We start from the raw sequence: 26749 nt of genomic DNA on the forward strand, positions 1-26749 counted from the left end.
GTTTGAGCCCCACGTCGGGCTCTGTACTGACAGCTCAGAGCCTGGAGCCTGCTTTGGATTCTGTGTCTCCCTCTCTCTCTGCCCCTCCCCCACTCCCTCCCTCTCTCTCTCTCTCAAAAATAAATAAACATTTTTAAAAAAGAAGAAAATATTCTTCCTAAGAGAACCCACTCCCTGCCTGACACTGACTATACTGTGTGATTTTTTTTTTTTAATTTTTTTATTTTTGAGAGAGATAGAGACAGAATTCGAGTGGGTTGGGGCAGAGAGAGAGGGAGGCACAGAATCTGAAGCAGGCTCCAGGCTCTGAGCTGTCAGCACAGAGCCTGACGTGGGGCTCAAACTCACGAGCTGTGAGATCACGACCTGAGCTGAAGTCGGCCGCTCAACCGACTGAGCCACCCAGGTGCCCCAATACTGTGTGATTCTTATAACAGATGTAAGGAGGAGGAATTACTGTCTCCACCCGGCAGATGGAGAAACTAAGATTCTGGGAGGGCAACCAGGGACTTCTACCCACATAGTGGACTGAGCCAAGATGGGCTCCCTTCTTCCACTTGGGGCTGCTGCTGAGTGGCCCTGGGGTGTCTGACCAGATACAGGTCTAGGTTGGTAACGTGCATATGTTACTTTGGAGCTATGGAAGGGATGGGGAAAGAAAGCCAGTCTTGAGAAACGTGGATAACACTCCAGATCTGAGCCCGGTCTAAGTGGGGGTCCAAATTTATAGTGTAAGAACTCAAAACTGAGGAATTAACTTGTCTAGAAAAAACTTGTCCAGAATCAGTTGAAGAATCAAACACAACACTGCACCATAGAAACACTTCTAGGTTAGTCTCCAATACCTAACAAAAAATGAAATTATCAAATTCATCAGCAAAAATTACCAACCACAAGGAAACGTATCACCATGAGAGAGAGTTAAATAGACAAAACCAACAGGAGACTTAGCCTCCCAAGACTTGGGATAGTTTATGCCCCAATTAAGGAAGAGGAGGATAATATAAAAAGAGTGGCCCGTCCAACATTAGGACGTGCAGTAGCAGAGCTGGGGGCTCCTGCTCTGTGAACATTTGTCTGCAGCTGTTAACTTGGACAGTTCTATGACCTTCAACATAGACACTGCCCTCATCCTATCCCACCTGCACCAGGTTTCCCCACCCTTCCGCCTGGGTCCTCCATCATACCTGGCACTAAGGAGTTGGTAAGGCAGGTGCCAATGGCCAGCACCAAGAATGGAGAAATCATGGTGCACTCCAAGACCTGCCTTCTCTCTTGGGCCCAGAGGTATGACCAACGTGGGTGGGAGGGGATGGGCTGGCAGTGGTCAGATGCTAACCGATGTTCCGATCCTAGAAATTAAAGGGGGAAAAAAAAAAAGACATGTGGGCCACAGCTCCAGAATTCATTCGTCCATCCACTCATACTTTCGCTTATTCATTCATTATATGTTGAGCACTTATCACCAATCAGGCGCAGGGCTAGGCGCTAGGATGTAAACCCCAGTGGTCCCTCCCTCAGGAAGCTTAATCACATACAGTTGTGGCAGTATAATACACGAGTTCCATGAAGCAAAATGGTTCCTTCCCCATTTTCCAAGTGAACTCCCACTCTCAGTCCGTCTGGAGCCTGGAACCCACCAGAGTTCAGTCTTTCTGTATAATGCTTCCCAAAATGCAGCATGCATTTTGGGCTCTTAGAGGGTTTGCTAAAATAGACCCAGTATCCACCTGCCATCGCCCAGAATCTAGTGCGGTTCCAACAAGCTCCCAGGTAAGGATGCTCCTGCTCCTGATTCTGAACCAGTCTTTAGCCTTTGAATTACCTTTCCCAAGCACATTGGAGACACAACAGAGTCCACCCTTTGTTAGAGACAACCACACTTGCCACATTCTCTTCTAGAGCTTGTCATTTATGGTGAGAGATATAAAAGGAATAGAACTGATATACAGGAAGATTGGCTGCTGAAGGTGCCCATTTCTGGGTGGTGACATTTCAGATGACTCGGTTGCTTTTTCATTGTCTTTTCTGCGTTTCCCAAATAAAGATGTTACCTTTATAATTTTAAAAAACTGTTACACACACACACACACACACACACACACACACACACACTCTAGAAGGAAATACATCAAAACATTAACTGTGGTTTTTTCTGGGCAGGAAGACTATGAATGATCATTTCCTCTTCTCTTTATTATTATTTTTTTGAATTTTCCAAATTGCCTAAAATAAGCATGTATGAAATGGCATAAGAAAGTTTTTAAACTGTGGTCATACTGTCAGGATCACAAAGGATAACCCCAATTGCAGCTGAGAAATGTACTAACCCTGTTGTGCACAAATGTTGCTGGAAGATGAGAAATTTTAAATGGCAAGAGTCTCACAGGATAATAGTACTGCCACCAAAACCCAGATAAAAATGATCATTCCATTTGTCGTGGGAAACGGCAACAATGCTCGACATTGTACAGTTGAGTGTCACGTTAGATAAGAAACCACTCTGCCCCTAGAAAAGGGGATCTTGCTTCAATCTTTAAAACGTGCGTCCGGCATTTCAGTGCCCAGAGGTGAGGGCTCACCGGTATCGCACCCACAAAACACCCAGCAGTCACCAAATGTGCACCCCTGTGCTTTTTACCACCCCTCTTCCACATCCATCTGGCTCCCTTAAAAACCCAGCTTGATGGGGCAGGAGGGAATTGAAGGGAAATACTCTACATCTGACATCTACCAGCACTTAACTCTGAGGTGGAATTTCAGACGATTTCTGATTTCTCTTTTTTTTTAAATTTTTTTTTTTATGTTTTATTTTTGAAAGACAGAGCGTGAGCAGGGGAGGAGCAGAGAGAGAGGGAGACGTAGAATCTGAAGCAGGCTCCAGGCTCTGAGCTGTCAGCACAGAATTTGATGGGGGGCTTGAACCCACAAAGTGTGAGATCATGACCTGAGCCAAAGTCAGATGCTTAAGCGACCGAGCCACCCAGGGGCCCCCTGATTTCTTTTTTTTATTTTTTATTTTTGGGACAGAGAGAGACAGAGCATGAACGGGGGAGGGGCAGAGAGAGAGGGAGACACAGAATCAGAAACAGGCTCCAGGCTCCGAGCCATCAGCCCAGAGCCCGACGCGGGGCTCGAACTCACAGACCGCGAGATCGTGACCTGGCTGAAGTCGGACGCTTAACCGACTGCGCCACCCAGGCGCCCCCCCCTGATTTCTTTTTACTCTACTTCTGTTTTCAAGTGTTTCTAGAGTAAATCCTAACATCAGAAAAAAATGTTAGTAAATTGATATACAATATCGGGGCACCTGGATGGCCCAGTCGGTTAAGTGTCCGACTGTTGATTTCACCTCAGGTCATGATCTCACGGTTTGTGAAATGGAGCTGTGCGTTGGGATTTTCTCCTTCTCTCTCTCTCTCTCTGCCCCTCCCCCACTCACGTGTGCTCACTTTCTCTCTTAAAATAAATAAACTTAAAAAAATTATTACACAATATCAATACATTATAATATTATTCCAAATGGCTTAAAAACCAAAGTCGCCTTCTTTCAGGACGCCTTCAGGATGGCCACTCGTTCCAGTGGCCACTTCAATCACCGTATGAAGGTATCTGTTTTGAAAGTAACTCTTTTCTGGTCCATCTCCGCCGCCACACTGGGAGTCTCTAAAGGCAGGGACTTTGCCTTGTTTGTTCATACTCCAGTGCTCGACACAGTAAATACTGACATCAGTTGAAAGCTAATGCTCTAAAGAGGGAGGCAGGGGGAAGGGAAGAAGCAACCCCAAATCCTTCCTTTGCGTGTGCAGAAAATGCAAGGAGATGATATTCCTAGAGCAGCCATTCACTGCTGGAGGAGCGTAGACTCGTACAGCCACTTTGGAAAAGCAGCATCAGGGCTTCTGGGTGGCTCAGGCGGTTAAGCGTCTGACTTCAGCCTAGGTCACAATCCTGCCATTCTGGAGTATGAGCCCCATGTCGGGCTCTGCCTGTTTCAGATTCTGTGTCTCCCTCTCTCTCTCTCTCTCTCTTCTGCCCCTCCCGTACTTGCACTCTGTCTCTCTCCCTCAAAAAAAATAAGCATTAAAAAAAAGAAAACTGGCAGCATTTACCAAAGCTGACACTGTACCTATGCCCTCTATCTCCCATTTATCTCCATTTATCTCCAACAGAGACACACACACACACACACACACGCACGCACACGCGTGTGTTCACCAAAAGACATCTATGAGAATATTCATATCAGCCCTGCTTGTAACGGCCTCAGAATAGTTCCATCTTCAGCAGGATGGATAAATACGTTGTGTGGGTTCACAGGCTGGAAAACTACACAACAGTGAGTATGGACAAATCCATACAACAACATCTTGCAAAGGGAAGGTTGAATGACGGAAGCCAATCCGAGAGTACAGAAGTCACGATAAAGTATAGACAAAGCTAGGTGTTAGAAGACAAGATAAAGGTTACACCTGGGGTTGTGGAGACCGAAGGGGGCACAGAGGACTTGTGATTGATCTGAGAGCTAGTTACATGGGTGCATTCTGTCTGAAAACCCAATAAGCTGTCAATGTATTGATAAGGACACTTTTTCTTTTTTTTTTTTTTTAACATTTATTTATTATTGAGAGACAGAGCATGAGCAGGGGAGGGGCAGGGAGAGAGGGAGAGACAGAATCTGAAACAGGCTCCAGGCTCTGAGCTGTCAGCACAGAGCCCGACACGGGGCTCGAACTCACAAACCGCAAGATCATGACCTGAGCCGAAGTCGGACGCTTAACCGACTGAGCCACCCAGGCGCCCCGATGAGGACACTTTTCTGTATGAATGTATATTATACTTCAATAAAATAAGAGCTCTACTCTCTGAGAGCGTACATAAACGATCTATAAATAATCTATAAACACAGACAACATGAAAATGACCTGTGTACTGCACTTCACTGTTTATAATGACTTTCACCATGATTTCTCACTAATAACCTATGTAGTGGACAGAGGGGATCTATGATCTCCTTTATTATTACTATTACTATTATTATTATTATTTGCTATAATCTCCTTTGTGAAAAAAATCAAGGCTCATGATAGTGCACCATGCACTGAGAAATAGGACTTAATTCTCTCTCCATCCAATACAAACAAGAAAATAAGGAAAAAAAAAAGTGAAGGGTGGCTCCAGGAGATCTACAGGGCTCATCCAGCCTGCATGATTATTCTTATTTCTCTTCCCTGCTAGCCTGATGCTCTGTGAGAGTAAACACCACTCCACATCTTTGAATCCCCAACCCTACGCACACAGAAAAGCAGCTCTGTAAATGCTAACTTAATGAAAAGCCTCAGGATTCAGGCTGGAATGCTCTGGAATTTTGACCCCAGGGATGTGGTCTTTAGACCCCTGTCCTAGAGACAGACAGGTGCCTTCTTCCACTGCCTCTGCCCGAAAAGGAGAGGGGGTTGGAATCTAAAGCCTTCAGAAGCCAGAATCTGCTCTGCTGGCTCCCGCTCTTGCCCCCACCCTGAGTCTCCAAGTCTGCTCTCTCGCAGCCCTGGTGATGGACCCCGTGGGGCCCAGTCTGGGGCCGCAGAGGCCCCAGCTGCCCACCACCCTCTGCCAATGCTCTACGAGCTCAGAATGGAGCCTCCAAGGGCGAGCCAGCCCCACTGCCCCCCACCTCCCAGCTGGATGGTCTCTGCCAGGCTCCCAGCTACATGCCCTGATTATTCATGACAATTATGCAGAAGTCCTGACTGGGCTCTGGCCCCTGGAGAAGGAGCAACTACTTGGCAGGTCAGGAGAAAGAGCAGAGGGGTGGGGCCTGGGCCCTAAGGACTGAGCTGGGGCAGAGGACATGGGAGCCCCTAGGAGTCAGGAAAAAGCCAGTCCTGGGCGTCTAGGTCTCAAAACGCCCAGGACAATTGCCAGATAAAAATCACTACCATTCCTTGGGCACACACGTTGTGCTGAACACTGTGCTAACTGTTGACATCTGTGATTTTACTTAGTCCTCACAGCAAGTATTGTTAGCCCGCTTTACCGTTTAGGAAACTGAGCAGAGGATCTCAGCTATCCGTGGCCAAGTGCAATTCAAGCCCAGGCTGACTCAGCCTTTCTGGGCCTCAGTTTCCCCACCACGGAGAAGGAGAGAGACCAGCGCCCGCCCGCCCTTTATTCCACAAGAGCAAATAGTAGACAAATGAGTTTAGGGCAGGAGATCTGGAGGCAGGGGAGTTGGGCCCTGGTGAGTTCTCCTACCTGAGGGGCCTGGCCAGGCGGCAGGTGAAAAAAAAGAGCAGGCTTAATGTCAGTATCAGGAGGAGGAGGCTGAGGACCGCCGTGAGGACCATGTCCAGGGTGGGGGACAGAAGGGACATCTTGAGGCACAGAGGGCCCCACAGGGCAGCCTCAGGACCCTGCAAACACCCGGTCACCCTAGCCTTGGATGCTCGCTCCAAAGCCCTGGCTCAGTGGCTGTGACCTGGCTTTGTTCCCTGGGGTTAATCTTTGGGGATTAGCCCAGGGGGGATGAAGCAGGAAGGGGGGCACAGCCCGTGAGGCTCCCCTCCCCCAAGCCAGGCCTTCCCCACATGATGCCTGTTCAACTTTGTTCATTCATTCTTCATTCCCAAACATTCAGTGAGCACCTGCTGTGGACCTGGCTCTGTTCTAAGTACCAAGGAGTCATTGGGGGAACAGGATAGATATGGTCTCTGTCATCTTGGAGATTCCTGACTGGCCAGGGTAGAAAAAGCACTTACTACGACGCACCAGCCATTGTGCTGGTCACCCTGTGGGATAAAAGCACAGAAGGAAGGGATGCCTGGCCGGCCCAGGTCATGGCTGGCTATTCCTCTGAAGCAGCAACAGTGGCTCTTCCACCCCCGTTTACAAGCCCAGGAATGAGACTGCACCGAATCAGCCAGAGGGGTGAACTTATGTCCAGATTAAGAGGAACTATTCTTATTGGGGGCCAACCGTGTGCCTCACCCCATAAGAGAGGCTCTAGCAACGCTGCTTGCAAATGAAGGCAACAGAAGCTCAGAGGCGTGACGTCAGAGTTGGGATTTGAACCCAGATCTGCCAACCTCCATAGTCTGTAACCCCAAGCCCCGCACTGCCTCAGAACTGGGACAGCAGCAGCCCCGCAGGACAGCAGGGAGGCTCCAGGGAATCACTGCCAGGTGCTGGCTCAAAGCCACCTGTCACACACACAGGCTGGAGGTAGCTGAGATGCTGCCTGCCCGGAGGGTCCCTTTCTGCTTCCAAAGTCCCCCCTTTCCATATTTATCTCCCTTTCTCCTGCGTTCCAACATCTCATCAAGTGAGGATGGTAGTGATAGTTCCCATCTTACAGATTCAGAAACTGAGGCTCAGGAGTGCCTGTGTGTCCCAGTCAGTTGAGCATCCACTCTCGCTATCGGCTCAGGCCATGATCTCACAGCTAGTGAAGAGCCTGCTTGAGATTCTCTCTCCCTCAAAAATAAACATTAAAAAAAAGAAGAAAGAAACTGAGGCTTAGAGAAGTGAAGCCATGAGACACGTCCAGAGCCCAGATGAACACCAGCCTGTGTGCCTGTGAGACCAGGCCTTTTCTGATTACACTTCCTGCCATCTGGGACACCTCAGACCCCATGATACAAAGCACTCACGGTCATGGCACAAAGCACTCACGGTCATGGCACAAAGCACTCAAGGTCAGCACTCATGCCAAGAGAGGGCCCCTCTTTCTGGTCCCAGAAAGGCCACTAAGCTCACCACGAACACAGGAAATCCAGTGGTATCACTCCATGAAAGCCTTGTCTTTCTCAATAGGCCCTTACCTCAAATCGTGTCAGACCCTCACAACACCCCAGTGATACAAGCAGGGTTGGCTCGTTGGCCCTGTTGACAGGGAAACTAAGACTCATCAGTACCGTCACTTGGTCAGCTGTCACATGGCCAGCATGTTTGGGCCCGGCCCCACCTCCCCCCGCTGCGTGATGTTGGGTCAGTCCCTGCACCTTTGACCCTGACACCCATTGCCCTTTCAGGAGAGCACCTGTAGTGTCCCAGACACTGTGTGACATACGGGGCCTCAGTTTAGTCCTCATTAACAACCCTGAGCTGGATAATTTGTCCCCCTCCCCAATGAAAGAAGAGTGGCCTGGGCAGTGTTGGGATGTGGGAGGGGGGCAGACAGTGGTGATGATCCAGGCTTACACAGATGAAAGGTGCTAAGCCACGCCCTGCATGGGACTCCTCACAGGACCTACCCGGAGGTCACCCCTGCTGCGGGGTCTGTCCACCACAGCTCACCCAGAGACCCTCCGGGCCCACCCAGCTCCCAGGGCTGGGACAGCTCTAAGGCTCCCCCACCCACCAGCCTCACAAATCAATACAAGTCTCAAGGAGGATCACCTTGTGCTCCCCAGCCTTACTCTGCTGGGCCAGAAGGCAGTTATCTGTCGTTAGGGAGCCTCCAGACTAGAAGTCGCTGACCTGGAAAGTCTGGGCTGTGGCGGGTCCTTTGAGCACATTTCCCCAAACCTACCAGGCCACAGGAATCACCTGGGGACAAATTGGAAAAAGCCCTATTCCCAAGTGGTTTGGGGGGGGTGGTGGGGAGAGACAGACTGGGAAGAATGAGTGATGGGGGTGTTTTACAACGATTGGGAGGCAGTTAAGGGGCAGGTTCCCATATATGCAAAACTTCACCCAGGAGCCAGGAGCCCCCACCCTGCCTGGATTGCTAGGTACTGAGGACCTGATGAGGTTTGAGCGAAGGGAGTGTACAGGAAGAAAAGGGTGTGACGTATTCAAATTTTAAAAAGGAGATTAAAGATACATACCAACCCCCAAATTCCCATTCCCCTGCCCCCCCCCCCACCAGACCTACTCAGTCAGAATCTCCTAGGGCAAGATGTGCTGAGTCATTCTGTGAGCAGATTAGTTTGGGAAATACACCTTTACACAGTGTCCCATTGCCCAGATGGGAAGACTGAGGCCTAAAGAGAAAAGACTTACCCTGGGTGCCCAGCTCCTACTCCCCCCACACAGGGAACAATCAGAACAGGCCAGAGCCAGCGCCCTCTGGGCTGTCAGCTGGGCCCTCCTGGCTCTGTGAGGGAGCTGTGGCTGCAGGAAGTGCTGAGTGCTCCCTGAGCTCCCAGCAGGCTGGGGATTGGGATGGGGGTTGGGGGCCGCCTACAATTCCAAACTGGGCTGAGGCAGCTGCCCAGGGAGGAACATTTCAGCTGCAGGGTCAGAGAGAGGGGACACAGAATCCCTCTCTCAGCCAAGTCTGGCGTTTCTGGCAAGCCTTGCTGGCCAGGACTTTATTCATTCACTGACGTAAGTTATTTATGGCCGCCATGAAGCAGCCTCTGGGTATAGGGCTCAGGAAGGAATGCGTGGTGGTCACAGTGGGCTGCAGGTCAGACCCAAGGAGGGGCTTCCCCAGAAGGAGGAGGGCCAGATGCCAGGGACAGGGCAAGGCTCAGACCTCAGCTGCTGACAGCACTCTCTCCCGGCAAAAAGCAGATGTGGGAGTGCCCAGGGAGGCACGATGTCAACCCTGCTCACTGCCAAGCCATTGCTGTCTTTAGGGCTCAGCTGAGACACCAGCTGTCCCCTGAGCACTTCCAGCCTCAGCAGCTCTGTACACAGCGTTCTCTGGTCTAGAATGTTCCCTGCTGTCCACTCCACGCATCCCTCCCATCATCCTTCCACCTTCCACAGAGCTGCCTTGCACCCCCGTCTCAGCCCATGTGGTAGTTCTGACTCTTTCTGAAGCTTCTGGAACCGGGGGCGCTCAAGGCCTTGGTCACCTCTATCAGAGCCTTAGAGAGCCATCAGTTGTCATTTCTTCCTGTGGCGTGAGCTCTGCTGATGGTGGCCGCCCCGTGGCCGGCAGAGTCTGGCACACAGCTGGGTGGCCAGGGAATGTCGGTAGGTGGGTTTGAAGGGTGGTGGGGTCAAGGCATGAGCGGCTGAAGACAGCTCAGCCGCAGAAAGAGCGAGCTGTGCAGCCAGGCCACAGGGTTCAGATCCTGCCTCTGCCCCTCTTGAGCCAGGGAGAGTAGCTAAGGGCCACGGACCCCCGGCCTGTGTCTGCAAAGTGGGAGGCTAACAGAAACCACAGGGTCGCTGTCAGGATTGTGTGAGTTAATAGACGGACAGGATTCAAACAGCCCCCAGGGCATGGTAAGTGTTCAGTGAATATCAGCCTGCAGCTAGGATGGGGGGAGGGGGGGCGGGACGGTGGGTAAGAGGAGCCCTTGAACGCCTGGAGCAGAAAACCGACAGACCCTTCTCTGCTGGCTCAGCTTGGCCAGGCAGGCATTAGCCCCCAGGGCTTTCCCACAGACCTGCTTGCCTGCAAGGCCCCACAGGACCTCCACTTGGCAGGAGGTGGGTATTTAACTAAAGGCAAGGGGTAGAGGTTCCAGTTCTCATGGTCCAGGGGCTCCATGTTTCCACATGGGAAGAGACAACCCACCAGAAGCAGTGCAACGTGTTCTTTTCCTCTTGAAGGGGAGAAAGAGAGAACCCCCAGGATCAGCCAGGAGGGTTCCACGGACAGAGTGGGAGGAAAGCCAGGCCGGAAGGACGGTGGGGGTTGAGGTGAACAGAGAGAGAGGGTGCCCCTGACAGGAGGGAGGAGGGGCAGCCCAGACCAGCCACAACGGGCTCTGCCTGCTGAGCTCACAGGGTCAAGAGCACACCCTGCATGTCTCCTGCCCGCTTACATGCCAGCCCATCTTACAGGTTAAGACATTGAAGCTCAGACGGTCTGCTGCTTGCCCAAGACCACACAGCAGAGCCAGAATCAGAAGCCCCAAAGGCCTGGGCTCTGCAGCCAAAGCTTTTCTGGGGCTCCCTGGGGCATCTGGATGGTCTTCATGCCACAAACTGGCTCTGTGGGCAGAAGACTAGAGCCAGTCAAGGTTCAGCTGGTAGGAGAGCTGGCAGGGTGGGGAGTGGGGGGCGGGGCCCAGAAACCCATTCCTGGGAGCTCAGATGGCTGGGGCGCCTGGGCACAGGAGGGTCAGGGATGGCTCCTCTATGGGCACACGGGCTTCTACCATCCCACGGAGAAGTTACGTTCTGTCCCAGACCACCTTGTTCTGGGCCGAGCCTGGAAGCTGAGGGCAAGGGGAGGGGGAGGGGAGCATGTGCTGTGTGTTTCTAAGGTGTTTGCCACCCCCTGCACTTGGGTGTTTCACTCAGCACTCCTGCAGCAGAAGCCCCTCTGCTACCAGGAGACAGACAGACAGGACTGTCCATCCTTGCTCTCATCATCGACAACACGAAAAGGCAGGCACAGAGAGGGTACACGACCTCCCCAGGGCCACACAGCACACCAACGGCAGGCACAAGTCTCCACAGTAACCAGCTACAATCTGGGGGCTATTACTGGAAGCACAAAGCACTCTGGGAGGCCTCGCGTGGGTGCCAATGTCTTGGAATTCCAGACATGAATGATTTGTGTCATTGAAAAGAACAATTCAAACTGAGACTATTCTAAAAAAGGCCTTGTTTCGCACTTTGTCATTGTACCCTTAAATAATAGCAAACTTTTTCATAGCCCTTACTATGTGCCAACCATTGTTCTAAACATTTTACCTCTATTGCCTCATTTAATCCCTAAAACAACCTACCCCATAGGTGCTATTATTACCATTTTACAGGTGACAGAACAGAAACACAGAGAGGTTAAGTCCTTTGCCCGAGGTCACACCGCCAGTATTCAACGCTCCCTGTGGAGGTTTCTGTCTTCCAGGGCCAAGTGTAAAAACTCCCAAGCAGCCTGGAAATGAACCACATTTGTTCTGGCTATGCCATGGACACTGTGCGTCTGTGGACGAATGGACCGCATGCAGCTGCTATTGGACACGCTCACTACATCCCATGTCACCCCAGCCCCTGGAGGAGGGTTCCTCAGCGCCACTTACAGAAGAGGGGTCGGGTGAGGGGATCTACCCGGGGTCATACATGGTGACACCCTAGACGCACGCCTCCTCCTCCCCCGCCGAAGCCTCCTATTCCAGCTGGTCCTCAGGCAGGTCACTGGACCACCATGGCTCTCTCTGCTCCCCGCCCCTCGAGGCCCACGCACCCTGGCGGCCTTCCCCTAGGAGAGGAAGCCGCCATTCCACAGGCCCCACGTGCGCCCTGAGAGAGGCCGTGACAACTCCGGATTGGGGAGATAGGCGGTGAACTTGTAGCCTGCTGGGTGCCAGCCAACACAAGCATCATCCCTGGGTGGCATGTGCGGGGGGGGGTCGCGATCACCCTGCTCGCGTCAGAGCAGGGAGGACACGGATGTTCCCAGAGATAGCACTCTGCAGCTGGCGCTGGATAACAGCGTTCCTTACATTCCCAGAGAACCTTCCAGCAGCAGGAGGCGGCGGCTCCTGCTGCTATTGCATTTGCTGGTGACCCCAGGAGGTATCAGGGCAGGGATACCGCCCCCCCCCCCCCAACAGGAAACCTGGGCGGGCGGAAGCGAGGGTCCCACCCAAGGGTGCACAGCTCGGCAGAGTCCCCATTGCTTACTGGTTTCACGACCTTGGGCACGTCACTTCACCTTTCTGGGCCTCAGTTTCCTCACTCGTGCAAGGGAGGTCATCGCAGTGAGTGCCGCTGTCACTGTGCGATTGTAAGCATGAGAACACGACCAAAAAACCGGAAGATAAATACCGAGGGCTCGGCCCATGAAACACACAATAAACGTTAGCTGGTAGTAATAGGTACAGTGAGCGTGCCAGGCCCGGTTCTAAGTGCTTCGCATGCACCGACTCGCCTAACCCTCACAGCAGCACTCTCGCGTGTGCGATCGTTGCTCCCACTGTACAGAGAAGTTCAGTTGCTTGGCCGAGGTCACACAGCTATTAACAGGACGCTACGGAGACGGAAAGGGAAGGACTCTTAATGGAGCACCTACTATGTGCCGGAGCTTTGGGTTCCGCCTTCCAAGGATCCTGGGAGGTGGGAATTATCAGCCCTGGGTCAGAAGACAAAACGGAGACTCAGGAAATGGGCGGGAGGAGCAGGGTCACACAGCAACCGCGTGGGAGAGCTGGGATCCGGGCCAGGCCTGGCTGGCTCCACATCCAGCTTGCTACCGCCATCCGGGTCGTCTGCCAGGGCAGCTTCCATCACCGATGGCACAGCGGAGGCCTCAGCCACCGCTAGGTACGGGGAGCCCCGCACCAGTGTGCTGCGTGATCTCATTCTGCCCGTGTCTGTGTGTGCCCTGCAGCGTTGGCTGTGAGTGCCACCCCACCACAGGTCCTGAAGTCAGGCCTCCGCCCCTGGCCCACGCCCCCTGGGCCCCCTCCCTCCCAGGTCAGCCTTTCTGGGTTTATAACTCCCCAGAGGGGCTGAGACGGGCAGGGGCAGGCCAGGGGGGGTACAAGTCAGTGTCCTGGCCAAATACTCAAGAGCTGTTTCCTCATTTGCGAAGCAGGGATAATAAATGCCATTCTGCCTCCAGTATCAGCTTCTTGGAAGGGAGGAACTTTGCAAACTGTAAAGTGCTCTGCAGATGTTCCTCTGGCTTTTCACATTCCTTCTGATGACGATCGTGGATATTTGCTGTAATCTCTGGCCACCCAGAATCCACTTCCCCTTCCTGACAATGCCCCAGTTTCCTTGGACAGCAACCCTCCCCCTTTTGGCCATGTGGTTTGGATGGGATTGATCTCACCCCCAGCAGCTGCAGGTGGGTCCTGACTGGCTTAAAGTGGAAGACTCTCTCCGCCTGGATGGTGTGTTGTAAGGGTGAGGCAGTGGGGAGGAGGGCTGTGTGGAGCCTGAAGATGAAGCAACTCCTTAGAAGGTGAACTAGACGCAGAGAATTTGGAGTCTTGGGTAACATTGCTTGAGTCCCTGGATGCAGCCATGCCTGAAGCTCGCTTCTGAACATCCAGGTTCCATGAGCCAATTAATACCCCTTATTGTTTGCCTTGGATTTACTGTTACTTGGAACACAGTCTGACCTTAGAACTCCAGTTCAGTCGGTTTCTCTGAGCCCCTTATAATGTAAGCAACCGCATCGTGTCATACTCAGCCAGCTGTTCCTACCAAAGGAAAAATCTTGCAAACAAGTTAAAGATGGGTCAGTAAAGTTCAAATGCATGGCTAAATAAAAGTCCAACTGAACACAAGGTAGGTTTTCTTTTTGGAATCTATAAACCCTCGGAACCGTGGGAGATCCTTGAACAGGACGTAACAACCCTACTACAGGCAGGACTGAGACCCTCCCCTTCCAAAAGTTGTTGTCAGTGGACGTTAGCTCTTGGATCACCACGTTCCAAGTGCCCCTGTGTTAGGGGCTGCAGGTGCAAGATCTTCCTTGTGGGACCTTCGGTCTAGTGACGATTGGTCATAATACACATTTTTACTGGGTTTTACACAAAAGCCCTAGGAGGTCGGAGTACAGGGGGATCCTGCTACACCCATTTCACAGAGGAAACACAGAGAGGTGAAGTGACCTGCCCGAGACCCTTCTGCTAAAGAGGGGCAAGGCCAGGCCATGCTGTGGGATCTGCCTGGCTCCAAGCCCAGTGCTTTTTCTCCTAGGCCTTCGGTGCAGGGTTGGCATTGGGGGCTGTCATTTCTTTGAGGTAGTCTGTTCTGCTTAGGGGAAGTCAGAGTGGTTTAAAAAGTTAAAGAAGTGGGGCACCTGGCTGGCTCAGTTGGTAGAACATGCAACTCTCTTTTATTTTTATTTTTTTAATGTTCATTTATTTTTGAGACAGAGAGAGAGAGAGAGAGAGAGAGAGAGAGAGAGAGTATGAGCAAGGGAGGGGCAGAGAGAGAGGGAGACACAGAATCCAAAGCAGGGTTCAGGCTCCGAGCTGCCAGCACAAAGCCCGATGAGGGGCTCAAACTCACGAACCTCGAGACCACGACCTGAGCATAAGTTGGATGCTCAACCAACTGAGCAACCCAGGCACCCCAGCAACTCTTGATCTCAGGGTTGTGAGTTCAAGCCCCACGTTGGGTATAGAGATTACTTTAAACAAAACAAAACAAAAAAATCACATACAAAAATTTAAAAATTCAATTAAAAAAAAAAAAAGGCTAAAGAGAATGCCAAGTATCATGGCTTCCCTGTTTGCCTGAGGCTCTTGGCTCCTCAAGAAGCCCCAGTACTCAGGCCCAACACCTTTACTATCCTACGGGACTCACCTCCCACCGGCTGTAGCCAGAGAGGGACCAGGAACCACCCTGAAATCTAGGCCCCGAAGCCCCAAATGCTTTCCCAGGCAGCCCTGGACACCTCAAGCAAGCTGTCCCAACCTCTACTCTACATTTCCAAGATCCAACTGATACTGACTCATCCCTATACACGAAGGCCCTTCCCTACTTGTTATCGAACCAACAATCAATCAGTTGACCGCTATTTACTGAGCACCTGCTATAGCCGGGGGCTGTTCTACATGCAGAACCAAACAACCCAAATCCTGGCTGGGCTGCCGGCAGGAGCAGACAACAAAGAAGAAATAAAGTCAATAGGATACCACGTGGTGGAGGAAAAGGAGGGGGGTGGGGAGGAGGACATGGTGTTTGCAGTTTGCAGTTTTAAATAGAGAGGACAGAGAAAGGCTCACGCAGAACTCCTCACTCCTCACCCCTCACCCCGTGGCTTTGCAATAATCCCACACAGCTGAGCAGGAGACTCCCAAACTGTAGATAAGGAAACTTCAGGAAGCTTCAGGATTAAATCTCAGGTCCACCTGCATATGCTAATCTAACCGGGGGTTACTGGGCTCCCCTATGCCCTCTCCCCTAACTCTACCAAATGGCACTAGCAGCCTTCTTGCAGATGACGCAACTGGGGCTCTCAGAGGTGAAGCCACATGCCCAGACCCGCAGGAGCACAAAGAGGTCAGGGTTCAACCCCAGTGCCACCCTCTGGAGCTGCGTCTTGGCAAGGCCCACATCTGCCTCCATCTTCAGCTCTGGGCTTGTCGAAACTCAGACCGCCTCTTTGCTGATTTCCTGTCCTCCAAGAGTCCCCCTCCCTTTCCCAGAGACCCTCTGGCTCTCTATCCCAGGTCATAGGAGCCCCTAATTGTCCAACCCACCCTTGTTCTGCCTCCTCAATTAACTTCTGGCCCATCACTAAACCCACATTTGCGTGAAATCTACAAAAGACAGCTTGTGAATGGCCAAGGGCAGGCAGACAGCTGGAATACATGTGTAGGGGGGTGGGGGAGCTTCTCACTGAGCTTTCCCATCTGGGTTTATCCGGTAATCCCCAAAACCCCCAACTAATCTTTCTGAACATGGAGCATAGTGGAAAGATCTTGGCCATGGAGAAGGTAGACAAGGGTTAAGTCCTGTCGGTGCAGCTTTGAAAGTGACTTTGCCTCTGGGGCTGCAGGTTCCTTATCTGTCAAACAAGGTTAGTCATCCCCATCTTGCAAGGTTGTTGTAAAGATAAGATGCAATGGAGAGTATCTGTTAAGAGATAAAATCCAATAGAAAGCGTATTTAGAAAACATTTAGCAGGGCACAAACAAAGAATTTGTTGAACCGAATAGAGATTTGCATAATGGTGAACCACCACCAACAGCATAACAATAGCTGCATTCATTGTGCTCTCACACTTTGAGGTAGGCACCCTTAGTATCAACCCCATTTTACAGAAGAGGAAAAAAAAGCACAGAGAGGTTAAGTCACTTGCCAATGATCACACAGCAAGCAGTGGTAGGGCTGGGACTAGGAACCCAAACTGTCCAACTCTGAAGTAGAAACTTTTAACCATGATGCTAGGTTAGCAAAGGAGGCATTGAAGTACAGTCACTAAGCGCTAACCCAGGAAGGGATCATAGGCAGCCCCACTCCAGGACCTTCACTCTTCACTACCGCGTCAGCTGGTCAGAGCTGAAAGAGAGTCTAGGAATGATCTACCCTAGGGGCTCCTGGGTGGCTCAGTCAGTTAAGCGGCAGACTTCGTTCAGCTCAGGTCACGATCTCGCAGTTCATGAGTTCGAGCCCCACATCTGAATCTGCTTCAGATTCTGTGTCTTCCTCTCTTTCTGCCCCTTCCCTGCTCATGCTTTGCCTCTCCCTGTCTCAAAAAAAATTTAAAAATAAAAAAAAAAGGAATGATCTACCCTGACACTCATTTTTTTTTTCCCAAGCAGGAACCTAAAGAGGTAGTGTGACCGTCCCCAAAACTGACAGCCAGTGAATTGAAGAATCAGGACAAGCAGCCAGGTTTCCTAACTCCAGACTCCCATGCCATCACTGAGTATCACAGTGACCATAAGGGGCCATCAGGGAAGGAGTCTCAAGTATGCACCGGAATCTTTCCAGAAGTGGAGGGAAGACAGTCAAAGCAGAGGAAATAGCCCATGCAAAGTTCTGGGGGCCATGAATGTCTTTTTTTTTTTTTTTTTTTTTTTTTTTTTTTTTTTGAGAATAGTGAGCTGTGAGGTGCATGCAAAGGGGCAAGGGCAGATAATGAGGCCAGTTTTTCATATTAAATATTTCCACTTTGGGGGCACTTGGGTGGCTCAGTCGGTTAAGCATCCGACTTCAGCTCAGATCATGATCTCACAGATCACGAGTTCAAGCCCTGCATTGGGCTGTTTAAATTGGTGTATGTAGGGGCTTGGTGCTACAGCCAGCAGAAGGAGCGGGGCCTAGTCTTTAGGGTGGTAGAAAATACTAAAATAGAAAACAAAATCGGATTTGAGTTCTGCTCTTGGCTCTTTGCATCAAGCCTTACCCCGCATACACTCCCGTCCCCAACAAGCCCAGTGCCCCAGAACAACCGAAGCCAGCGCTCTCACTTGGACGTCGGCAGCCCAGGCAGGTGGCATGAGTGTCTTCTGAAGTAAAGTCAGCGGTACAGCGGGCGAAGTGGGATTGCAGGAATCAAGAGGGAACTGACAGGCCTCCAGGCGCTATACCACCCGTTCCCTTCCTCATGGCTGGTGGGTTCTGACCTAACCAGACAGCCCCCTCCCCTGGCGGCTTCTTTCTGGAGTGCTGGAAGTGAAGCCCAGTCCTGTGGAGTTGGTTACCTGAGAGAGAGGAGTGGCTCTGCCAGACTGAGGGTCTCCACTCCAGGACTGTCATCTCCTTGGGTTCACTGGTGCTGACAGAGACTAGGGTCAGGCTTAGATTTTTAGCTCAGTGCGCAGCACCAGACAGAATAGCTGAGCCCCCCTCCCCTGCCCCCCGAGAAATGAGCTCACAGGTTAAAGAACAGGGAATCCAAGGAACACAATGGCTTCAAAACAAACTGATTAAAGATACCACTGGAATCAGCTGTATTCAACAGATGGACTGAGAATTTTAAATAAGAATTAGAGGGGCGCCTGGGTGGCTCAGTCGGTTAAGCGGCCGACTTCGGCTCAGGTCATGATCTCGCGGTCCGTGAGTTTGAGCCCCGCATCGGGCTCTGGGCTGACAGCTCAGAGCCTGGAGCCTATTTCAGATTCTGTGTCTCCCTCTCTCTGACCCTCCCCCGTTCATGCTCTGTCTCTCTCTGTCTCAAAAATAAATAACCATTAAAAAAAATTAAAAAAAAAAAAAAGAATTAGAGGGGTGCCTGGGTGGCTCAGTCAGTTAAGTGTCCGACTTCAGCTCAGGTCATGATCTCACAGTTTGTGAGTTCGAGCCCTGCATAGGGCTGTGTGCTGACAGCTCAGAGCCTGGAGCCTACTTCAGATTCTGTGTCTCCCTCTCTCTCTTCCCCAACCCCACTCACTCTCTGTCTCTCTCTCGAAAATAAATAAACATTTTAAAAATTAAATAAGCATTAGAAACACAGAAAAGAAGGGAAGATATTCACAATATAAAAAAACAGTAAAGTGTTAGAGGACCCAAGTAAAAATATTCTGCATGAAAAGCCTGTCGAAATAACAAACGTAATAGGTAGAGTAGAAATGGGGAACTGGGATACCAGATAGAGGAACACTTCCAAGAAGAGGCCAGGAAACTTTAGGAAACAGAAAATATGAAAGAGATGGTAAAACTTCAGTTAAAAAGTTAAACATCAGGGCACCTGAGTGGCTTGGTCGGTTAAGTGTTGGACTTCAGCTCAGGTCATGATCTCCCAGTTCATGAGTTTGAGTCCCTCATCAGGCTCCTTGCTTTTCTTTCTTTCTTTCTTTCTCTCCCCCACCCCCCACTTGCACTATAAATAAATAAATAAATAAATAAATAAATAAATAAGCTAAAACACCGCCCCCAACCTTACTCCATTAATTTGAAATGGATCATAAACCTAATTATAAAAGCCAGAACCACAAAGCTTCTAGAAGCAAACATAAGAGGCTATCTTTGTGACTTTGGGGAAGGTGACACCTCAAAAAGAAAAAACTGATAAATAGGACTTCATCAATAGTTAAAATTTCTGCCCATCAAAAGATACTATTAAGGGGACACCTGGGTGGCTCAGTCGGTTAAGTGTCCAAGTCTTGACTTGATCAGGTCATGAACTCACGATTTGTGGGTTCCAGTTGGGCAGGCTTGCTGCTTTCAGCGTGGAGCCTGCTTCAGATCCTCTGTCCCTCTCTCTCTCAGCCCCTCCCCCGCTCACAGGCGCATGCATGAGCGCTCCCTCCCTCCCTCTCCCTCTCTCTCAAAAATAAATAAGCATTAAAAAAACAAAAAAAACAAAAAAAAAAGGAGGGAACGTGGGTGGCTCAGTCAGTTAAGCATCCGACTTCAGCTCAGATCATGATCTCACGGTCCACGAGTTCAAGCCCTGCATCAGGCCCTGTGCTGACAGCTCGGAGCCTGGAGCCTGCTTTGGATTCTGTCTCCCTCTCTCTCTGACCCTCCCCCCCTCACACTCTGTCTTTTGCTATCAAAAAAAAAAAAAAAATGAATAAACGTTAAGAAAATTAAAAAAGCAAAAGAAGGGGGCGCCTGGGTGGATCAGTCGGTTAAGCGGCCGACTTCGGCTCAGGTCATGAGTTCAGATTCTGTGTCTCCCTCTCTCTGACCCTCCCCCGTTCATGCTCTGTCTCTCTCTGTCTCAAAAATAAATAAACTTTAAAAAATTAAAAAAAAAAAAAAAAAGCAAAAGAGGTAAAAAAAAAAAAAAAATGATACCATTAAAAAAGTGAATAGGGGCGCTTGGGTGGCTCAGTCAGTTAAGCATACAAGTCTTGACTTTGGCTCAGGTCATGATCTCACAGTTTGTGAGATTGAGCCCTGTGTGGGGTTCTGCACTATGACATCACAGCACAGGAAGGAGCCAGATTGGGATTCTCTCTCTCTCTCTCTCTGCCCCTCCCCACACTTGGGCACGCTCTCTCTCTCTCTCTCTCTCAAAATAAATAAATAAACTTAAAAAAAAAGTGAATACACGAGACACATAATGGAAAAGAACTTGCATAGTACACACGACTGCAAGACCGTATCCAGTAAATTTAAAAATACTAAAGTTGAGAATAAAATGATTAGCAGCCCCTCCCCTCCCACACACAATGGGCAAAAGACTTAGCCACTTCAAAAAGAAAACGTAACCAATAACCAATAGTTCATGGAAAGGTGTTCCACATCATTGCTATCAATGAAAATTAAACCCATTTCACACCCACCAGAACAACCGAAACCAAATGAAAGTATGCCTTGTAAAATTAAACACTGTCAAGAATGTAGAAAAATCCGGAAGCCTCATATATTGTTCATGAGAATATAGTATAGTACAATGAAGTTGGAAAAGAGTTTGGCAGTTCCATATAAAGGTAAACATACATTTACCACATGATCCAGCAATTCTACCCCAAAGTAATTGCTCAAAAGAAATGAAAATATGCCTACATGAAGATTTATACATAAGTGTTCATAGCTTTATTTATAATAACCTCAAACTGGAAACAGTTTACATGTTCATTAACAAATGAATAAACAATGGTGGTATAGTGATAAAACAGAAAACTGCTCAGCCAAGAAGAGTGAACAAAGGATACAACAAACATAGATGCATCTCAGAAACACTATGCCAAGTGAAAGAAGCAGAACATAAAAGAGTACATGCTGCGTAATCCATCTATATGAAACTCCGGAGAAGACCAATCTAATCTATAGTGAAACAAATCAGAACAATGATTGCATTTTGGAGGCAAAATGGACTGGAAAGGGGCATGAAGGAACTTGCTGGAGAGATGGAAATGTTGCTCTCTTTAAATCTTGGTTTGAGATCATGATTACAAGGTAATGTATATTTGTTAAAACACACTGAATTGTGCACTTAACATCTATGCATTTTATTGTATGAAATTATGCATCAACAAAAAGAGAGATGGATATCTAAGTGCCAACATCTAGATAACAGGAGTCCCAGGAAAGGAAAATAAGTCAAGGGAGGAGATATTTCAAGAAATAATGAAGATAACCTTGGAACTAAAGAAAGATGAAAGATCTCCCTTTGAAAGGGCCTCAAATATACCAAATAGGACAGAGAAGGAAAAATGAACTCTTAGAAATATTATAGTGAAGGGGTACCTGGGTGTCTCAGTCAGGTAAGCATCTGACTTCAGCTCAGGTTATGATCTCATGGTTTGGGTTTGAGCCCTGTATTGGGCTCCACACTGACAGTATGGAGTCTGCTTGGGATTCTCTCTCTCTCTCTCTCTCTCTCTCTCTCTCTCTCTCTCTCTCCTCCTCCCATTTGCTCTCTCTCTCTCTCTCTCAAAATACATAAATTTTGATTACTTACAAAGGAATAATCAAATTAAATTGACTAAAGTACCAAAGGAAAAGAATTTGAATCAAGAATTTCATATCCAGCTAAACTGTCATTCAAATACTAAAGGCTAATGAAAATCACACTACATGGCTCAGGTTTGTCCAAAAAGACATCCCACCCCCCAATTTTTTTGGAAGTAACCACTTAATAGAAATAAAGTGAACAGATAAAACTAAAGATATCTGAAGGCTGAGCAAATAACAAATAAAGTTTATTTTTTAAAAACAATTTTAATGTGATGTCACAGGGGCTGAAGGACAAGTCAGTGAAGAATATGAGGGCTTAAGAGGGAGATGGAGAGAGATGAGAAAATGTTAATCTGGTCTTTGTAGGGAAAAACTACAGCTGACAATTTTTTTAAAGTAATAAAACATTAAAAAAGAAAAGGCAAGATAAATTGAAATAAAAATGCAGGCAGGCAAAAATAAAAGTACATAAACAGATTCTTTTCAGAAACACTCAAACATTTTAAAAATTGATCACATACCAGGCCATAAAGCAAGCCTCTCATTTTAAATGACAGGTTTTTACATAGCCCACATTCTCTGACAATGGTACAATTTAGAAGTCATGTTTTTTGTTTTTTGTTTTTTAGAAGTCATATTTTTAAAAGGACAAACAGTTCCCCATACACTCAGATTAAAAACATCTCTAAATAAACTGGATCAAAGAAAAGTCATAGTAGAAATTTAAAATTACTTAGGATTGAATGATCACAGAAACATTTATACACCAAAAATTATAGAATGCAGCAAAGAAAGGGTAAAAATTAACGAGTTAAGTGTCCAACTTAGGAAGTTAGAAAACACAGCAACCCAAAGAAAATAAAAGGAGATTATAAAGAACAGAAATCAACAAAACAAAAAACAAAGATTCAATTGAAAAGATCAAAGCCACAAGTATGTCCTTTAAAAAGTCCATAAACTTGAGGCAAGATTAATTTTAAAAATACAATAAAAGAGGGGCACCTGGGTGGCTCAGTCAGTTAAGTGTCTGACTTCGGCTCAGGTCATGATCTCGCAATTTGTGAGTTCCAGCCCCGCGTCGGGCTTTGTGCTGACAGCTCAGAGCCTGGAGCCTGTTTCGGATTCTGTGTCTCCCTCTCTCTCTGCCCCTCCCCGACTCATGCTCTGTCTCTCTCTCTCCCTCTCAAAAATAAAGATTAAGAAAAAAATTTTTTAAATACAATAAAAGAGATAAGACACTTATAGAAAAGGGGATATGATTTTTTAAAATGCTATAAGCAACCTGATGCCAGTAAATTTGAAAATGTAGATTAAATACATATATTCCTAAAGATATAACTTACCAAAACTGACTCAAGAAGAAATAAAAAACCTAAATTTAAAAACTGAAACAGGGGCACCCGGGTGGCTCAGTTGGTTGAGTGTCCAACTTTGGCTCAGGTCATGATCTTACGGTTTGTGGGTTTGAGCCCCACATCGGGCTCTGTGCTGACAGCACGGAGCCTGGAGCCTGCTTCAGATTCTGTGTCTCCCTCTCTCTCTGCTCCTCCCCTGCTCACACTCTGTCTCTCTCTCAAAAGTAAACATTAAAAAAAAATTTTTAATAAATAAATAAATAAAAACTGAAGCAGGAAAGTAAAAATCTTTCCACAAAGAGAACAGGCCAAGGTGATTTTACAGATCAGTTCTATAAGACTTAAGGAAACAAATCATCTCAAATTTACCCAAACTTTTTCCAGAAGAAAGCAAAAGAGAAAACATTACTATCTACTTTTATGAGGACATTATAATTGCAATACCAAAGCCAAAAAAGTACAATATAAAAATGAAAATTAGAGGTCTATTTATAATTCCAAGCAAGAGATTATCAGACCATAACCAATATATACATAATGAATGTTATGTTTCTCCTAGGATGCAAGAATAGTTTATTAGAAAATCTATACATGTAATTAAATTCATTAACAGATTACAGGAGAAAAACCATCTAATCATCTCAAGATACTTTTTGAACGCATTTAATACCATTCAACACTAATTATTATTTTCAAAAAGCTCTCAGTAAGCTGTGAATAGAAGAGAGCTTCCTTAACCTGAAAAAAATCAGTTTACAAAAAATCTACAAGGGGCTCCTTGTAGGTGGCTCAATCAGTTGAGCATCAGACTCTTGATTTCAGCTCAGGTCATAATCTCACGGTTTGTGAATTCGAGTCCCACATAGGGCTCTGTGCTGACAGTGCGGAGCCTGTTTGGGATTCTCTGTCTCCCTCTCTCTACCCCTTCCCCTGCTCACTTTCTATCTGTCTCTCTCTCTTAAAATAAATAAACATTTTTTAAAAATCTACAAGACATATATATTAAAAGGGGAATATTAGAATATTCTTTCTAAAATAAAAAAACAAGGCAAAGATACCTAGTATCACCATTTTTATTTAAGATTGTACTGGCAGTGTAATAAGGTTGTCTGAACTTTTTAAGAAAAAAGTTCAAAAGCACGAAGATCTAAAAATACAAAAGAAAACTATCATCGGGGCTCCTGGATGGCTCAGATAAGTGTCCAACTCTTGATCTCAGCTCAGCTCAGGTCTTGATCTCACGGTTGTGAGTTCAAGCCCTGCATTGGGCTCCATGCTAGGCATGGAGGCTGCTTTAAAAAAAAAAAAATCTTAATTTGTACCTTAAAAATAAATAAAATAAAATTGCCTGTTAAAAAAAAAAAAAGGAGGGGCACCTGGGTGGCTCAGTGGTTAAGCATCTGATTTCAGCTCAGGTCATGATCTCAGGGTTCATGAATTCAAGCCCCACATTGGGCTCTGTACTGACAGCTCAGAGCCTGGAGCCTGCTTCAGATTCTGTGTCTCCCTCTCTCTTCGCCTTTACTGCTCACACTCTGTCTCTTTCTCTCTCCAAAATAAATAAACATTAAAAAAAAGAAAGAAAGAAAGATCGATAAATTGACCTTTGTTAAATTTTAGAATTTCTGTTTCCAAAATATGACTAGACTCAGGAATATGAAGAACTGTGACAAATCAGTAAGAAAAGGACAAAAAAAGGACAAGAAAGAAAAATGGGCAAAAGACGTCACCAGAAGAGGACTCATACATACTCTACACACTCCACTTTGCTGGTAATCAGGGAATTGCAAATCAAGTCTACAAAGAGAAATTGTTATTCTTATTGGATCGGAAAAAACTGTAACTGAGACAACACCATGTGTTACAGAGACACAGAACAGTTCTTATATGTTACTGGAAGGGGTACAAACAGACCCAACCCATTTTGTTCTTGTCTTGTAATGCTGAACAAATTTTCACATACCCTATGACCCAACAATCCATGGCTAGGTATATATCACGAGAAAATTCCTATATGCATGCATTGTAAAATGTGTATGTGAATATTCATAGGTACTTTTTCCACACTAGAAAAACACCTGAAAGTAACCCAATGCCACCAACAAGAAATCAAATAAATAAATGTGAAATAGTTATCTGGTATATATCATATATACAAAAGTAAAGAAATATATATAACTACATGCAACAATTGAGTCAATTTCAGCTATAGGATTCAGTGAGAAAACAAGTCTAAGGAGATTAAAGTATGATACTTTTATGAAGTTAAATATATATATTTATGTATGACTCGTGTATGAAACTCACATATGTGATCTTAAATAACAGTCAAAAAAGTCAAAGTTTGGGGCATCTGGCTGGCTCTGTCAGTACAGCATGTGACTCTTGATCTCAGGGTGGTGAGTTCAATCCCAAATTGGGCATAGAGATTACTTTAAAAAAAAGAGGAGCGGGAATGAGAAACCCTAGATTCAGGAGAGTGGTGACCCCACATGAAGACAAGTGATGGCAGAGAGCTGGAGGAGCCTGGAGGAAGATGTAAATTACTGTCACTATCCTAGTCCTGGTAGTGTGGATGACGGTTCATAGGAGTTTTTAATTTATTTTTAGTAATAAAATAGACAAAGAGCCATTGTGGACCAGTGATGAGGATCATGATTAATCCATTGAAAAAGACCCCAGGGTCCATACAATAACTTAAAATGGAAACAAAAGTGCTCCCCATATTTGCATTGTGCCAAACACCATAGAAAGTGCTCGACACCTATTCTCTCACTGTGTCCTCAGCAGTCTATGAGCTAGAAACCATTACTGTCCCCATTTTATGAGTAAACTGAGGTTTAGTCACTTGGCCGTGGCCAGTTATATGGAACCGGGGTCTGAATGACTCTTAACCAGGTCCCTGTTCCTCTTGGAGCCTCACCTTTCTGTCAGACTAGGCAATGTATGGAACTTTCTTGGCAAAATTAATGTCCACCTTAATGCAGAGGGGCTGTGTGGGCACGTTGGAGAAAAACTGGTTAATGACTATGGGACCTAGATCTAGTCCCACCACCTCCCTTTGTGGACCTCAGGAGGGTCACTTTCCCTCTCTGGGCCTCAACTGCCCCACACCATGTGTACTTAGAGAGGGACAGAATGTCAAGTCCCAAAGGTTATTCCTACTCACATTTCTCAAGGGGCCATCCAGCAAACAGGAGGTCACCCAACCCCTTATTTCTCCTGGCAGGCCCCGCTTATTCTTCCACAGCTGGTCAGATGTCTGCCATCTCTGGGTCCTGCCCGCCTCTCTGACAGCACCTCCTGGCCCCCACCCCGCACCACACACAACTTCTCTGCCCTGCTTTCTCCCCTCAGAGCTTTTACCCTGGCCAATCATCAGCCTGGAACACTCTTCCCCCAGGAAGATGTTTGGCTCATTCCTCCTTCTTCAGGTCAAAGACCACCTCTTGTGTCCTTTCCTTCCCTGCCCACGCGGGGTGAAGAGGCCTCCGCTCCTCTCCAGTTCCTCACTATTTCACAACCCTGTTCATACCCTTCACAGTGCTCACCACTGTCTGAAATTAACATAAATACTTCATCGTCTGTCTCTTCCAGTACAATGGAGCTCCAGCTGGACTTTGGTGGCATTCATTGCTGTATCCCAGCACCTAGAACCACACCTGCCTATAGATGATGCTCAGTAAATATTTGTTGGAGGGGGGAAAAAAAAAAATCTA

General features: G+C 47.6%; 1 protein-coding gene across 3 annotated transcripts in view; it reads right to left on the reverse strand.

The window, feature by feature from the left end:
- The window catches only part of ALPL (alkaline phosphatase, biomineralization associated), a 58350-nt gene that overhangs the window by 18237 nt on the left and 13364 nt on the right, over positions 1 to 26749 (reverse strand). Inside the window, exons 1-2 of one of the 3 annotated variants that reach the window (XM_053898849.1) lie at positions 12926 to 12963; positions 1188 to 1352 (exon numbers count right to left, since the gene is read on the reverse strand). In XM_053898849.1, the coding sequence (XP_053754824.1) occupies positions 1188 to 1248 (61 nt within the window). In that variant the 5' untranslated portion in view covers positions 1249 to 1352; positions 12926 to 12963. Of the gene's footprint in view, positions 1 to 1187; positions 1353 to 6255; positions 6456 to 12925; positions 12964 to 26749 lie in introns of those variants that run through there. The other 2 variants (XM_053898848.1, XM_019461680.2) reach the window with 2 other exon arrangements.

Source organism: Panthera pardus, unplaced genomic scaffold, assembly GCF_024362965.1.
Source record: "Panthera pardus isolate Hobbes unplaced genomic scaffold, ASM2436296v1 HiC_scaffold_11, whole genome shotgun sequence".
NCBI classification, from domain to species: domain Eukaryota; kingdom Metazoa; phylum Chordata; class Mammalia; order Carnivora; family Felidae; genus Panthera; species Panthera pardus.